This window comes from Blennius ocellaris (genome assembly GCF_963422515.1).
Source record: "Blennius ocellaris genome assembly, chromosome: 12".
NCBI lineage: Eukaryota > Metazoa > Chordata > Actinopteri > Blenniiformes > Blenniidae > Blennius > Blennius ocellaris.
Genome location: NC_137661.1, coordinates 6913956 through 6928787, shown reverse-complemented (window position 1 = coordinate 6928787; position 14832 = coordinate 6913956). Strand labels below are relative to the sequence as shown.

The 14832-nt window shown below is 40.7% G+C and overlaps 1 protein-coding gene across 5 annotated transcripts in view; it reads left to right on the top strand.

Moving 5' to 3' along the window:
- The window catches only part of LOC308137669 (adhesion G protein-coupled receptor D2), an 89956-nt gene that overhangs the window by 20747 nt on the left and 54377 nt on the right, over window positions 1–14832 (top strand). Inside the window, exon 20 of one of the 5 annotated variants that reach the window (XM_080506436.1) lies at window positions 6683–6794. The exons of the other annotated variants lie outside the window; for them this stretch is intronic. Within the exon in view, the coding sequence (XP_080362562.1) occupies window positions 6683–6697 (15 nt within the window). The 3' untranslated portion in view covers window positions 6698–6794. Of the gene's footprint in view, window positions 1–6682; window positions 6795–14832 lie in introns of those variants that run through there. 5 annotated transcript variants of the gene reach the window in all.

Here is a 14832-nt window from a genome sequence, read left to right as displayed (position 1 = left end):
TATCAATAACTTTGAGCTGTAGAGAGAGAGAGAAAGAGAGAGAACGGGGTGACGGCGGGGGAGGTGGAGAAAGGTGGTGGTGGAGGAGGAGGAGAGGGGGGGGGTAGACAAAGTAGAGAGGTGAAAGAAGTTAGGTCGTCGTAAAGAAAATGTTATGGTTATCATCTACTTCTCTAAGTCATTGGGACTCCATTAATCCCCCGTGGTAACTTTGCAGAAGAGGTGTGCCTTCTGAATGTCATTAGTGGTTCGCTTTTTTGGTTTTGTCATCAGCATAATGACGGTGAATTATACTTGGAACGTCTCATGGAGCGACACTTCTGTTATGCCAGTGTGCTTCCTGAGGAGGGCAGCGCTGGGCCTTTTCGTCACAGTACAGATCTGGAGACAAATCAATGCTGAAAATGTAGATGAGGCCATTTACGCATTTCACATTAAGGAATATATATCTATATCTATATATCTATATCTATATCTATCTATATATCTATATATATACACACACACACACACACACACACACACACACAAAAGCTTTTGACAACAACATTTTAGGGTTTCTTATGAAATGAACAGCCCGGAGAGCAGTAATGTGATTTTACAGGTATTCAGTGAAGGCCTTTGATGTGAAACGGATTATTTCTCTCAGGGATGAAGGTGAATTTAGAGAAGAGAAACAGACTACAATTCAGCAATTTTTGAATTAGTTTGCATTTTTTTTTAAGTATCTAATTTTCAGATTTATTTGTTTAATGTATTTTCAAAATATTGAAGACAGTTTTTGTTTCATCATGTCGCACAAGTGCATTTTTATTGCCATTTTTGTTTGCATCGTTACCAGCATTCGAAATATGAGAGTTAATTTACCGATCCACATTTCACCCACCACAAAGGTGGACTCCACACTCAATAATGCAAAGAAAGAATTGATTGGAATATAGTTATTATACCTGAGGCAGAGCTTTCAAGTGTCTTAAGGCTTCGAAATTAGTATTGTTTTCATTGAAAACACACACGCACGCACGCACACACACACACACACACACACACACACACACACACACACACACACACACACACGCACACACGCATACACACACACACACACCTGGCTGCTGGAGATCACAGTGTATCCAAGATATAGATATGATCAATAGAGTGTTGCTCTGCCTATTGATTTTTGCCATATGGGAGATTTGTTGTGTGAGTAAGCAATGCTTTTACAGCATCTGAAGTGATTGTGAGAAAAGGTGGGGTGTTTTGTGTGTGTGTGTGTGCGTGTGTGTGTGTGGTTTTTTTTGTTTTTTTTTGCCCAGTGGCTCTGTGACTACAAAACTGTGTTTGTACAACTGAAGTCGGTGGAATAAAGTGCAGAGCGTGACAGAAGATGCAGGCAGAGTTATGCATTACACAGGAATTTTATTAATCAGATTTTCTAAAGTTCTAATGTTCAGACTATAACAGGCGAAAACTCTAATTGAGCAGTTTTTCGTCATTTGGTTATTATGGGACACGTTAAAACGACAGCTTATTTATTTATTTATTGTTCGGCTTAAAACTTCCCTTAATAGCAGGAGCAAGAGCTTTTATTTTTAATGGTATATTTACACAGCACTGCTGATAAGAGTCAGACTCTCATAACACAACTCATCCAGCATCAGCATCAGTTCCTGCTGTGGTCAAATGTCCAAGTCACTGGTGACCTTGATTAGTTAAAAAAACAAAGGCAGCTTCATGTTTCATTACTGGTATTCTAGAATCATGACCTATATTAAATATGGTCTTATTTAACATATTTATGGCATTTATTTGTTCTGTGTGTAATATTAATAGTTACTTTTATCCTTTGTGTTGTTATGTCACTGCCAGGGCCTGTGTATTACCATGAAAAGCAATGGATTTGTTTCTCAAACACCCAAATAAAAGGAAAGTGACTTTAGGTACGTGGCAATGTTTATTCATGCGGTGGTAATTAACTTGCTTATACCATGGCTCCGTTTTTGTTGTTGTTGTTGTTGGGTTTTTTAAAAAAATTCAGTCTCAATTCCCCAAAATATCCACATTTGTCCAAATTAGTCAGTGAGCAGTACAACAAAAATAGCAAAGCGTCTGTGAATGGAACTTGATTTTTAGAGAGAGCTCTTATTTAGGTGTTTAGGCCTTCACAGGTGGTAGGCAAGAGTGAAAAGTTTTCTATATCTTATAAGAGGGAGAAAGTGCGCCCTTAATATTACCTTGAGTCAACATGCAGTTTTGAGGCTTTTTCTAAAAATCAGAGTAAAGTCATCTCCGTAGTTGTGGAACCATGAAACTAAATAAATAACATGTAAGTGGATCCATATTGGGCCTCTGTTGTGCCGAGCCCTGTCACTTATTAATCAGGTGTGAGATTGCTGCTGCCGTTGTTGTCGAGCAGCATCTCGCTGCTTCACACATCCTAAAAAGCCAGTGCATCAAAACATTTCCCCTACAAATTATATTTTCAACCCTTACTTTCACTGTTACTCTATACATAATACATAATAAAAACAGCAAAAATAATAAATAAATAAGTAGGAAATCTGAAATAAAAATGCATAAAATAAACTCAGAGGCTGAGGCTGGAATGTGCTTTGCATAAAGCAGAAGCCTCTCGGAGGTGATGGTGTGTGTGTGTGTGTGTGTGTGTGTGTGTGTGATCCTGCTCTTCCAGGTTTGTAGAAACCAAACCGTTTATGTATTGGCTTCAAACGTGTTGCAAACTGGCGTCGCGCGTGTGCCAGGTTTGTGAGCCCCCGCTTGTCACCTCTGCGCTCAACGCCTCTGCAGACCAAGAAGTTATTTTAATTCCTCGTTTGGCAGAAGAAACAAAAACAACAGAACTTGGATCCGGTTTCCCGCTCAGGCAGCTTCAGTCCACACACCCAGGTCTGCACAACCGGCCATTCAAAGCCAAATTTTTCCTTTCCTAGCCCCCCCCCTCCCCCCCGCCTTCATTTCTCTGCTGCACCATGCTGTAACTGAGACTAACCAGAATTTTTTTTTTTTTTATTGAACTTTTTTTGGTGGTTTTTCAATGTTTCATTCTTTTTATTTTACAGCTCTTGGAGAATAAGCATGCAGCATGTAACAATTATATATAAAATTATTATGTGTGTGTGTGTGTGTGTGTGTGTGTGTGTGTGTGTGTGTGTGTGTGTGTGTGTGTGTGTGTGCGTGTGTGTGTGTGTGTGTGTGTGTGTAAACATGCTTTTAAAATTCATATTTCAAAGACTAAAAAATATTTAATTGATAACAACAGTGATCAGTTTTACAAACGCCACACTTTTGTTCAAAATTATACACATGCATTTCCAACACATGTCTTGTGTTCTCAGTGTCTGATGAACACATTTTAATTTAATAAAGTTAATTAAAGGATCTTGCTCTGGATCAACATTGAGCAACATTTGCTGTCCATTTCAATGCCTGACATCCACACACACACACACACACACACACACACACACACACACACACACACACACACACACACACACACACACACACACACACACACACACACACACACACGGCAAACCTCTCACTGTCAGATTATGGAGGGAAATGTTTTTCATCTGGAGTGTTTGGCAAAACAGGAACCATATTCCCCCGACGTTCTTGTTCATTGTCGGCTGCATCTCAAATCACACGCAATTTTAAACAGCGGCCATCTCTTCAAATGGAGCGGAATTTACCGAACGTACTGGGACAGTGAGCAATTCTGGATATCATGTTGCTGTCAGATAGATATAGAGGCGTATTTTAGCTACTAAAGGGATATTTTACTATCGACTGTACTATTTACTCACAGAATGTTTCATATACTAATTCAACAACACAATAGTTTATCCATAATTACAAGAGAATCGGTTCAAGTTACTTTTAGTTTGTAAACCAAATTAAATTACCAAATATTCTGTAAGCTATCACATTCTAGAAAGTATAATGTTTAATAAGGATATCACAGTATACATTTTGAAACCAGAAGATTGGTACAAAAAAAAAACAGTAATGCACCAGGGTGATGGAAATTTCTGTTAAATAAATATAGTTATAGGTAAAACCATAGAGATTTATTTATAAAACCATATTTTAATTAGTGTTCTTGGTTAATGATGAGGTGGGGCTGGAAAACAAACAAATAAATACACGACAGGATTGTTTGCATTTTCACTGCATGGGAAAATAACTTTCCCTTTGAAAAGGAGTCCACTGTTTGCGTAGCATCCTCAATTACGAGGCGCGGCATTAAAACAATATTCAAACGGGATACCAAGGTCAGTGCTGACTCCCACCACGCTTGTCTGAGATGGCACTTATAATGAGGATGTAGCACGGGTTTTTTTTTTTTTTTCAAGTAGTATATTTATAGTGTTTTGTCTCAACTTGTTCTTATTTTTTTTCCCCCCTCGCGTCTCTTTTCATCTTTCACTGTGTTTTTATGTGTTTTGTTTCTTTTCTTTTTCGAAAAAGAAATTACACGGGGCTACGTTGAACGTTTGAAAATGCTGCACGTTCAAAATTCTTCTCGAAGTAGGACTTATTCTGATTTTTTTTAAAGTTTATTTTTGAGGAAGAAAATCCATCATCATTCAGAAAATGGTCACCGGGGCATCCTTGAAATTCTCTGAGAAAGAATTATTGTAAGAAGTCTTGATTTTCATATATTGTAAATATTAAGTCTTTAAAAATGAACTAAACTCCAGCAGTTCAGATGAAGACTGATTCCTTTTTTTTTTTTTTTTTTTTTTTTTTTTAGAAAGGGGGGGATTAAATGCTATTGGAGAGTTTTAAGGAACTGCCCTGGGAAAATAAAGCAGTGATAATAATAGGCTTCCTGTCAAAAGAGGCGAGAGAATTCCTGTCATTGCTCTCGCCGCCACCCTGAAGACCTCTCCTTGTGTTAAACCTCCTGGCATTTATTTGCCTTAGAATTACCTGCCAGCTCAATTTAGTAATAGACTGTGTCATAAGAAAGCAAACCATCCCCTTTGCCCCTGCCTCACCATATCTGTGCGCTTGTGGCGTGTGTGTGTGTGTGCGAGTGTGTGATGGCGAAGATAGACGAAAAGGGAATAAAGGGGAGAGCGCAGTTTCTGTCATTTGCCTACTTACTGCACATTTGAATTCGTATTTATGTGCACGCTTGAACGCCGCGTATGAGTCCTATTGATGTCTCCCGGATTTTACGTGTATGTGTGTGCGTTTATGTCCGCATGCATGTTGTCTCATCAGCTGGCTAACAATTTCATGACCTCAGTCCTTAGTGACAACTCCCCCCCCACACACACACACACACACACACACACACACACACACACACACACACACACACACACACACACACACACACCTCCTCCAGCCTGTATAGCCAAGGGTGTCAGGAACAACTCCCGACACCCGAAATTAACCAACGTCGAAACAATGACCGTTCTATTTATAAGTTCGCCGCCTTGCCTTTTGTATTGTCTGACACCACTTCGCGCGTGCACACACACACACACACACACACACACACACACACACACACACACACAGAGAGAGAGAGTGGATGGCTGGAGGTGACCAGGTTATGGATAGTCCTGGTCTTTCTTACCCTGCCACGCTGCAACAGATCTGTGGATTTGCCCGCCTTTGATGTGTACTTTGTGGGTAATTAGTGAGAACTGGGTCAGCACAGGGCAAGAAAGCAAAACCCTGTTGTTCATTTAGAGGGTGGTGGTGGTGGGGGGGGTAGCGGAGGGGCGTGAAGCTGTCCGAAGGTTAAAAGGTGGTCAAATATCAGTTTCAATTTACATGTGAGTATTTTTATTTTTTTCTTTCTGAATTGAGGTAAAAGCATCTAAATGCGGCTCTGATTCATTTCTCCTTCTCTTATAAAGTTGGAAAATATGTTTCTCATACTTTACAAGTTTGATTAAATCATTAATCATCGTACAGGTTGCTCTATATAAAGGGAGATGCAGTGCAATGGAATTATGTGGGGAAAAAAAGATATTCTTCAATAAGAATATACTTGCCCTATTTTCCAAAAATATCTTTATTTTATTGGTTAATCATATGTTTGTGTTGATTTGCGTTACATCAATCTCATGAACTAGTAGATGAATTAAGCTGATGATTAAAGGCAGGAGATGTATTTTCTCTTAAAACGAGACACACTTGAGTTTTTTTTCTTGAATCTTGATATTATCTGAAAAAGTGCAATGTTTTTAACGCTGAGTTAGAAAGTTGTCTTCACTGTAACTCTAAATATGCAAGGCAAAATCTGAGGTTATTGTAAATAAAACAAAATGGTAAATTTTATTAACCGTTAGCATTTGAACATCTAAAATGATGACTTGTGATAACAGTGTATCACCGCATAACTCACGTCATGAAGAGTTTGTTTCTGACATTGTTAAAATAAATAACTGATTGAAAAAAAAAAACCAATAATAAATTGTTGATTCACGATGTAATCATGACAACTCCCATTTAAGACATTCAATTACTCCATTAGTTTCCAGGTATGATCAAGACGCCTATCGCCAAACAAGCGCCGGTCATTAAAAGACCATTTAGCATAATGTGTATCCCACGCGGAGATGATTTATGAGTGGTGCGTTTCGGTGTTTGGGGAAGCACGGCGACTCACTGTGTATTTTTACTTCCGTTACAGCGCAGCATTGTGTGAAAGTAAGCGAAACAGTGACAGTCGCAGGCGGAGAACAACAGCCCTGGCAGCAGGACACTGATTGGGATGTTGATGTTGATCGTCCTCGCCGGCCTCTTGCCCTTCCTGCCGCGGCCCCTGGCCAGTCCTCGAAAGATACCCCGGGTCATTTCCTATGCATGTCAGCGCACACAGATACACACTCCTCCCGCTGAGTGTTTACAGCCACACGCTGATTCCTATTAATCTGCTTCTCGTCGGGAGGCGGGGGGAGGAGGGAGGGTCCGGGAGGGCTTGCGTCGGGCCGGGAGGCCAGCGAAGGCGGGCGAAAACGTTCACAAATACACAACCTGAAAGCCTCGTCTGACAGATTGCACCGGGCCTGGACTTCTTTTTACACTGAGCAGATGTAGTCTCCCACTTGTTTTCCTTGGTAATTATCCCTCATTAAGTGAAAGCATGTGCCAATCAAACGGCTGGGAGAGGGAGAGGCAGTCCAGAGCTCGGCCCAAGGAGCAGGGAGAAGCGGCGAGGCAGGGAGACCTGTGGCGCGGTCGTCACCGTTCTGAAAAGCCACTGTCATTTCGCAGTCATTACCAGATTAAAGGCGAGCTTTGCCAGCACCGGAGCAGATACTGCACCGGCATTATTATGTGTCATTTCACTTTTTTAGTGGTTACAAATTTGTTTATCATATTTAACACTCGCCATGCTCACTTTGACTTTTTGATCTCAAAATGAAGTGTAAAGTCTCCCTATTTGTGTCGATTCTTACAGCTTGATTGGACCTCCTAATAGGCGTGGTTGTTAACATTTTTACTGGAACAAATGGCCGATTTATCATAATCCCAAATTGAGGAAAATGACAGTTAAAGAAAATGAATATTTGATGTTTAATACAATATTATTGTATTAAAATAAGTCATTGAGACTAAAATGCAGCTATAAGTCTATCAACTTTTACTCACTAAAATAAAGGCTTTATCAACCAGTCTTTATTCCCCTTAAAATCTAAAAGTACTACCCTGTATTTCAGTTGTTGACAATGTTAGGGGGATGGTAGGAAAATAATACAAGTCTTTTTCCAAAAAAGAAAAAAAAAGAACGACAAAAGATAAAAAAAAAATAAAACGAAGATATATGAAGTCTTCATGTCGATGAACTACCATTCATTTTCACTTTGATGTCCCGCGAACCGTAGTGAAGTGTGATTGCATGTGACAGTCGCCGAGTCTGCCGGTTTATCATGATGGATACGCCCTATCGTCATGCTAGTGCTGGAGCACACTCATGTGGGCACACACACACACACACACACACACACACACACACACACACACACACAGACACACACACACACACACACACACACACGTAGATACACGCAGATACACAGACAAATGCACAGACGCAGAGAGACACACAGCTGTGCGTTGGTGCAGGTACATGTACATAGACACAAAAGAAGAGGCACGACCCAAATAATACAACCGCACATTCTCGCAGACGGAGACAAGGTTACAGCGGATCCTTTTTCAAACTGTGCACTCTGTTCAGGCACAATCTGAGTTATGCTTTTTCACTATCATTCTAAATGCGGTTGCTTCTGATTGATTTGCTTAAATTGATTTTCATATTATTTGACTTCAGTTTACAGAAAAATGGAAACTAATCAAGTATCTTAGGAGTCCTAAAACACACATGTGTGTATATATATATATATATATATATATATATATATATATATATACAGGGACAGTGTGGTGTCTGCTGTTGTGGCTTTTTAAGGACAGCAGGTAGCTTTATGTATCTAAATCTTAATTTCTTATTCACAAAGCCTAAATAGATAGTTATTTTATTAGTGTTTATTAATAATATAAAAGTATGTGAATGTAAGTATCTAAGGTCATCTATCCATGGCACAATACAATCACTCGGTTTACCGATTGGCACTGCAAATGCCTAAATAAGCTTAACAGCTGTTTTATCTCTCGTCGTCCCTGTATGCATTGTTAATGTCACGCATACATTGACAGACCTCATGTACACCCACCTTTCCTCTTGATCCTGACACGGCCCATCAACCTCGTCTTGGTTCGTCGCAGTGTCGGAAACAAGAGAGCAAACACCTCCTGCAATCCTACCTGGAGAAAGGTTTTTCCCTGTTTGGTACCCAAAAGCAACTTGTTCAGACTTTGCATATTGCTTCCATTTGTCATTGTTAGTCAAGGGCACGACAACACGAGCTTGTCGGTGGTGCAATTTTAGGTGTTCTGTTGAAATGCCACGATGTATGAGTAAGGAGAGTGTTTTTGTATGCGTGTGTGTGTGTGTGTGTCTGCATGTTTCTTTCAGGAGATTAAAATTTTTGTTTCCGTGCCCACAGATGTATGTATTTGAATAACTGGAGTGCTTAACTGCACAAAAAGAGAAACCAAGGGCAAACATTCCATACTTTGCCAAGTGATGCATGTGCTCTATGAAAAAAAAGAAGCGTAGTTCCACATATTTATTCCCATAGATTAGGCATATTTCTATAACAGATAAATAATTCTCACGCAACCTCCATACACACATGTATTTAATTCTCGCGATTCCCACACGTTGGCCAGGTTGTCTTTGGTCGAGAGCATAATTACCGTTTGCAAGAGGACCATTCAGTGAGGCTTGTCGCCATGCAGCCATCTCCGCTCACACGTTACGCAGCTTCGGGTCATGAGGCACTGAACTCCAGACCATCTGACTTGGGGCCTGTCCATCACATAGCAATCACAGATTCACACACAGATTTGCGCCTATAGACAATTGAGAGTCTCCAGTTAATCTGAAACAGATGCTTTTGGAATGTGAGAGGAAATGGGAGTACACATAAAAAATTTAAAAAAATTAATAAATATCAGAACACGCTCTATCATGCAAACTCAGTGATATTCTTGCTGTAAAGTGAAAGTGCTCGCCACTACGGCGCCATGTGGCCTTTATTTATGGACAATTCCCATTTATATTGCAAAATCAATATCCCTGTAATAAAGATATTGTCAGCTTGACGTTCTCTTTCTCTGTCTCGATCGTTGTCACCTCACACATTTTGGTGCCACGTCAGATGTTCCTTTGGCGTTGTTCGTTTTTACATTTAGCTTTGTTCTAAAGAGCAAAATATACACTACCAGTTGTTAAAATATTTGTTGTTATTAATTATGTATCAATTATCTAATTTGTTCACAGAGATTAATAATTCAGGGGAGTCAAATTGCTAATTTGTGCATGAGAATTATGCAAACATCAGCAGGTACTCTGGTTTCCTCCCACAGTCCAAAAACATGCATGTGAGGTTAATTGGTGATACTAAATTGCCTCAAGGTGTGGATTTGAGTGTGTGTGTGTGTGTGTGTGTGTGTGTGTGTGTGTGTGTGTGTGTGTGTGTGTGTGTGTGTGTGTGTGTGTGTGTGTGTGTGTGTGTGTGTGTGTGTGTGTGTGTGTGTGTGTGTGTGTGTGTGTGCTTGTCCTGTGATGGACTGACAAACTGTCCGGGTTGTGTCCTGCTTTCCCCCTCAGTTGTGTGGTTCTGACCCGCCCACGCAAATGAAGTGGTTATCGGAGCCGACTGAGCGAGAGATAATTCTGTAGTAATGTAATACGTGATTCATTTGGACTAAATTGTCTGAATCTGTGAGTGTGTGAGTCAGTGTGAGGAACCCGAGAGCTGTGCACAACATCCTGGCTCTGTGTTTTTTTTACAGTTCACCATGATTGGCTTCCCCGACCTGGATACTAAGATCACATCACTTAAGGTGTGATCAATAAAGCAAATAAAGAGATACAATGCACCCTTTTAAGTGAAGTGTCCTATTTAAATGAACATATTTAAGTACAGATCTCATCATAATACCAGATGATGACATCACTTCTATCTATATATTGACGACTTAAGACTTTGTGTAGATTTGGACTACTTCTGTATGTGCAGCGTCAGCGTCAGCATCCACAACGTGTCTGTTTGCACATGTGCCTCCATGTGTACAGTTTTTTTCAAACCCTGCTGTTTCTCAAGACTTTTCCCATTCTGCCTTCTGTCAGTGGAAAGCTATGCAATTGGAAAACACCTCGGAAGATTGACAGCAGGATCACATACGATTTGACAAGAGGGCGCCCCAGGAAGGCATGTTGGATACTTAAGTATTTTTAATTAAACAGCTCTCTGCGCTGGCAGCGCGCTTTCGCCCACCAGTTCAAAGACTCCCGCTTTGACCCATGTGTTAAAAGTTTGTATCGGTTTTCCATGGCTGTGTTTTTCTTGGCGCCTAAGACACGCAAACCCTAAATTGTCTTGTTTAAAAGCTAGTTTGTTTACAGTTCACTCCGTTTCTCGTGCTCTCCTTTACCACTCCTCCCCATTACATTCCCACATGTGTGCGGTGCGATCGGGTTCAGGGCGTAGTTACCGACTCCCACTGGTCCCGCAACAGGCACAGTTTGTGAAAATGCCTCACAATTGAAAATGATGATATTAAAAAAATAATAAATGGATGGGTAAATGGAAAGATCTTCTGAAGCACTTCACTTATTTTATCTTGCGTCGTTCCAATTTATTTAAATGCAGAAACAAGCACAATAAAGTGCCCATCTGTTTCTTGGACACTTCATCGATAACATTTGTCCGTCTGATGTAAAATCAATATAACACACACTGACACAATGCCAGAGCAATAGCAAATGTGCCATCATTTGTCATCGACTGGTAATAAAGATATGTCACAATTGATTTTAGCCCATTTTCTCCCCTCGCAGTCTCTCTCTCTCTCTCTCTTTCTCTCTCTCTCGCTGTCGCTCTCGCTCTCTCTCTCGCTCTCTACTCTCTCGCTCTTCCTCGCTCCATTGTAGTAGCAGAAATAGGAAAAAAAAAAGAAAATTAATCTTATTATGACTAAGGCATGACCAGCCTTGCCAAACTCAATTAATATTGGAGCAAAGGGCTGCAATGATTTGAGGGTCTGTGTGTTATGTTTTCATTGAGATGCTCTATCAGACATTAAAAAAAAAAAAAAAAAGGCTTGATCAATGGACGGATGGTTCGGTGGGCCTCTTCTCTTTGGGGAATGGTTTTGTTTTGGTCTCTGCTGAATATAGATGGTTTTTAACAGATTTCTTTTTCATTTACTTTTCCTCTTAAGTATTTTGTACGTGTAGCTGCCTTAGCATTTGGTAATCTCACTTAAACATTAAAAAAAAATAAAGACAAACACTAACCTTGGACTGATAGTTTATGAGTTCCTAAATGAACTTTAAGCTGTGGGGGAATGCCTGATGTGTCTTTACAATAAATGATATAAACAAAAACAAGTGTTAAAAAAACTAAGTGGTTTTCTTTTTCTAATATTCATTTTGAAAGAAAAATAGATTTTGACAGGAACTACAATAATTATCCAGTAAGAATTAGTTAAACTATAAAAATGACTATATAAACAATGGATATGAGTCCAAAAGTGAACAAATCAAGGGTGATTTACAACATTTGCATTTCTGGACATTTCCTATACTACCTTTGTCCCGTTCTCTCATTTTTCTGTGTGTGTTTCCATATATCTTTAAAGAGTGTGTGTGTGTGTGTGTGTGTGTGTGTGTGTGTGTGTGTGTGTGTGTGTGTGTGTGTGTGTGTGTGTGTGTGTGTGTGTGTGTGTGTGTGTGTGTGTGTGCGTGTGTTCGTTCCCCAATCTCTCTCTGTGCGGTGTGTATGTTCTGCCATCGCGGTTTGTTGCCGCTGGGTTGTGTGTACCCAAGTTGCACCGATGGTAGCAAGCAACATCTGTTTCGGGCTTGTTGTTCCTCTTGGCTGCTTTTCAATTGGATTTCCTCAAGCAGGGCCAAAAGCTGTCACCTCTGCCAGGCTCTGTTAGCGATCACCGCCGGCCCCTATATTAAGTAGGTGGTTCAGGGCTAAGCTAATAACTCTCCCTCCTCTCCTGAGCCATCGCACACCAGTACTGGTGTTGCTGCTGGTCTCACAGCATGCCTGTGTGTGTGTGTGTGTGTGTGTGTGTGTGTGTGTGTGTGTGTGTGTGTGTGTGTGTGTGTGTGTGTGTGTGTGTGTGTGTGTGTGTGTGTGTGTGTGTGTGTGTGTGTGTGTGTGTGTGTGTGTGTGTGTGTGCATGTGCGTGCGTGGCTCCACACTCCATGGAGGCAGGCTGACCTGGGGGTCCCCTCCTCAATATGACAACCCAACTGACTGGATGTGTGTCAGGGAACAAACCAGGGAATCGTAATAGCTCTCCTCAAAGAGTGACTTATCCACTTTAGTGAGTAATGGACAATTGGATTCAAACAAGAGGACAACTTTGGCCTCAACCTGACCTTCTCACACAGCCTGTACACTGCAGTGCGTCACCGGGGAATTAAAATGAGTTCTCCGATGATACTGAGTGAACGCTGTTCATTTTCTTGTTGTAAGTAAGAATTAAGATCTGGGCTAATTTCAGAAAAGAAATATTGATATGATTGTAACAAAGAAAAGTCAACAACTGTCTCAATTTGGCTTTCCGGCCTCGTGTTTAAAAGTTGGTAATGCGACATGACTAATCAAGAACATCTCAAGCTGTGATGATCGGCCATTTTGTTTTCCTCCTGATCGGCTTGTGGCTGCTGGGCGTTTTGCAGGTCACTTATTGGGAGGTGTTTCTCTCATTAAGCTGACAGAAAGGCAGGCCGCCTGTCTACCTGCCTGCCTTTCTGCCTCTGCATCTTCCTGCCAGCCTCCACGGCCAGCTGGAGCAGCTACCCAGAGCTGGATTTGAACTGAGGACCTGCAGAATATCAACTCCCCATTTTACAGCTTTGACAGACACTTTGATTTGACATGCCATGAGCAGTTAAAGTGAAAGTTATGTATACATGTTAATTAAACTGTTTATGCGTGGAGGGGTCAGAGACATTAGCAAGTCCCAGCGCAGAAGTGTGAATTTCTTTTCTTTCTCTCCCTTCACAGCGTTTTAACCTCTTCTGTCTCTCATTTCCTTAATGATTACCAGGTGTGAGGGCAGAATATTTTCCTCCCCCCCTCCTTTTTTTTTTTTTTTTTTTTCAGCCAAGTGGTGAAGCAGATAGCTCTATTTGTGAAAAGTGTCTCTGTGTGTTTGAATTTAGGCTCAGATATTTGACGTCGGGTCCAACTTGTTCACATAGCTTTCATTTAGTTGGAAATGGCCATCTGGAATTCACAAAGATGACGGTGTGTGAGGTTGTGGTCTTCAGTCACTTGAGAGAAAGTTGTCATTTGTGACAACTACATCTATTTTGACTTTAGATGCTGAGTGACGTGAGCGTAAATCTTTTTTCTTTTTACAGTGCCTGAAGAAAATAAAGTGTGGAACATGTGGTTTACAGGAAAGTAACTAAACACAGTTCTCATTTCTAAAAGAATTTGCTTGTGTTTTCCTTCAACCATTAAGCACCAAGATGTAAACTTTCTCAGAGAGCCATAACTTTCGAATTGGCAGTGTGGCAATTAGAGCAACTTGATTTATTCCAAGTACAGACATAATATACTTTTCTGATTTAACAGTTTTCTGAATGTACGCTTTGTCTAAAACACCGTTTATGGTTTCGTCTGAGTCTGAGAAAGAAAAGAATCAAAAGATCAATTTATGACTCAAGCTTAAAATTCTTTTATTTAACCCAAAACATGCAAGTAACTGTCACCTCTCTTATTGTTATACTGTACGTTAATGTTTCACCTCCTTCTCATACAGAATGGAGCAATAAGTTGACAGAGGCAATATATCCCGGCGAGAGAGAAAAAGCTGCCCTGCCAGTCCCTCTCCCCTTGCCAAGACACTGCCCTTCCCCCTTAATCATAGTTTTCATATCTGTACATTGAAAATTTGTTTCCCAAGGACGATGTCATAAACTTGCTGTTTTCTGAGATTTTTACCTGCCAAGCGCTCTGCTCCCTAACTCTGCACAATGGGAGAGGTTGATGGAGATGGGAAACAGGAGCAATGAAAGGTGGGGGTGGCGGGTGGGGGGGTAGGGGGGGGTGGAGAGGTATTGTTCACTGAGTATTTGTAATAATTTGTGGCACAGGAAGCTGAAGGGACCTGAATGTGCATGTGTTTGTATCGGCGCCACAGTGGAGAGTCGGAGGAGGCAAAGTACAGCAGATG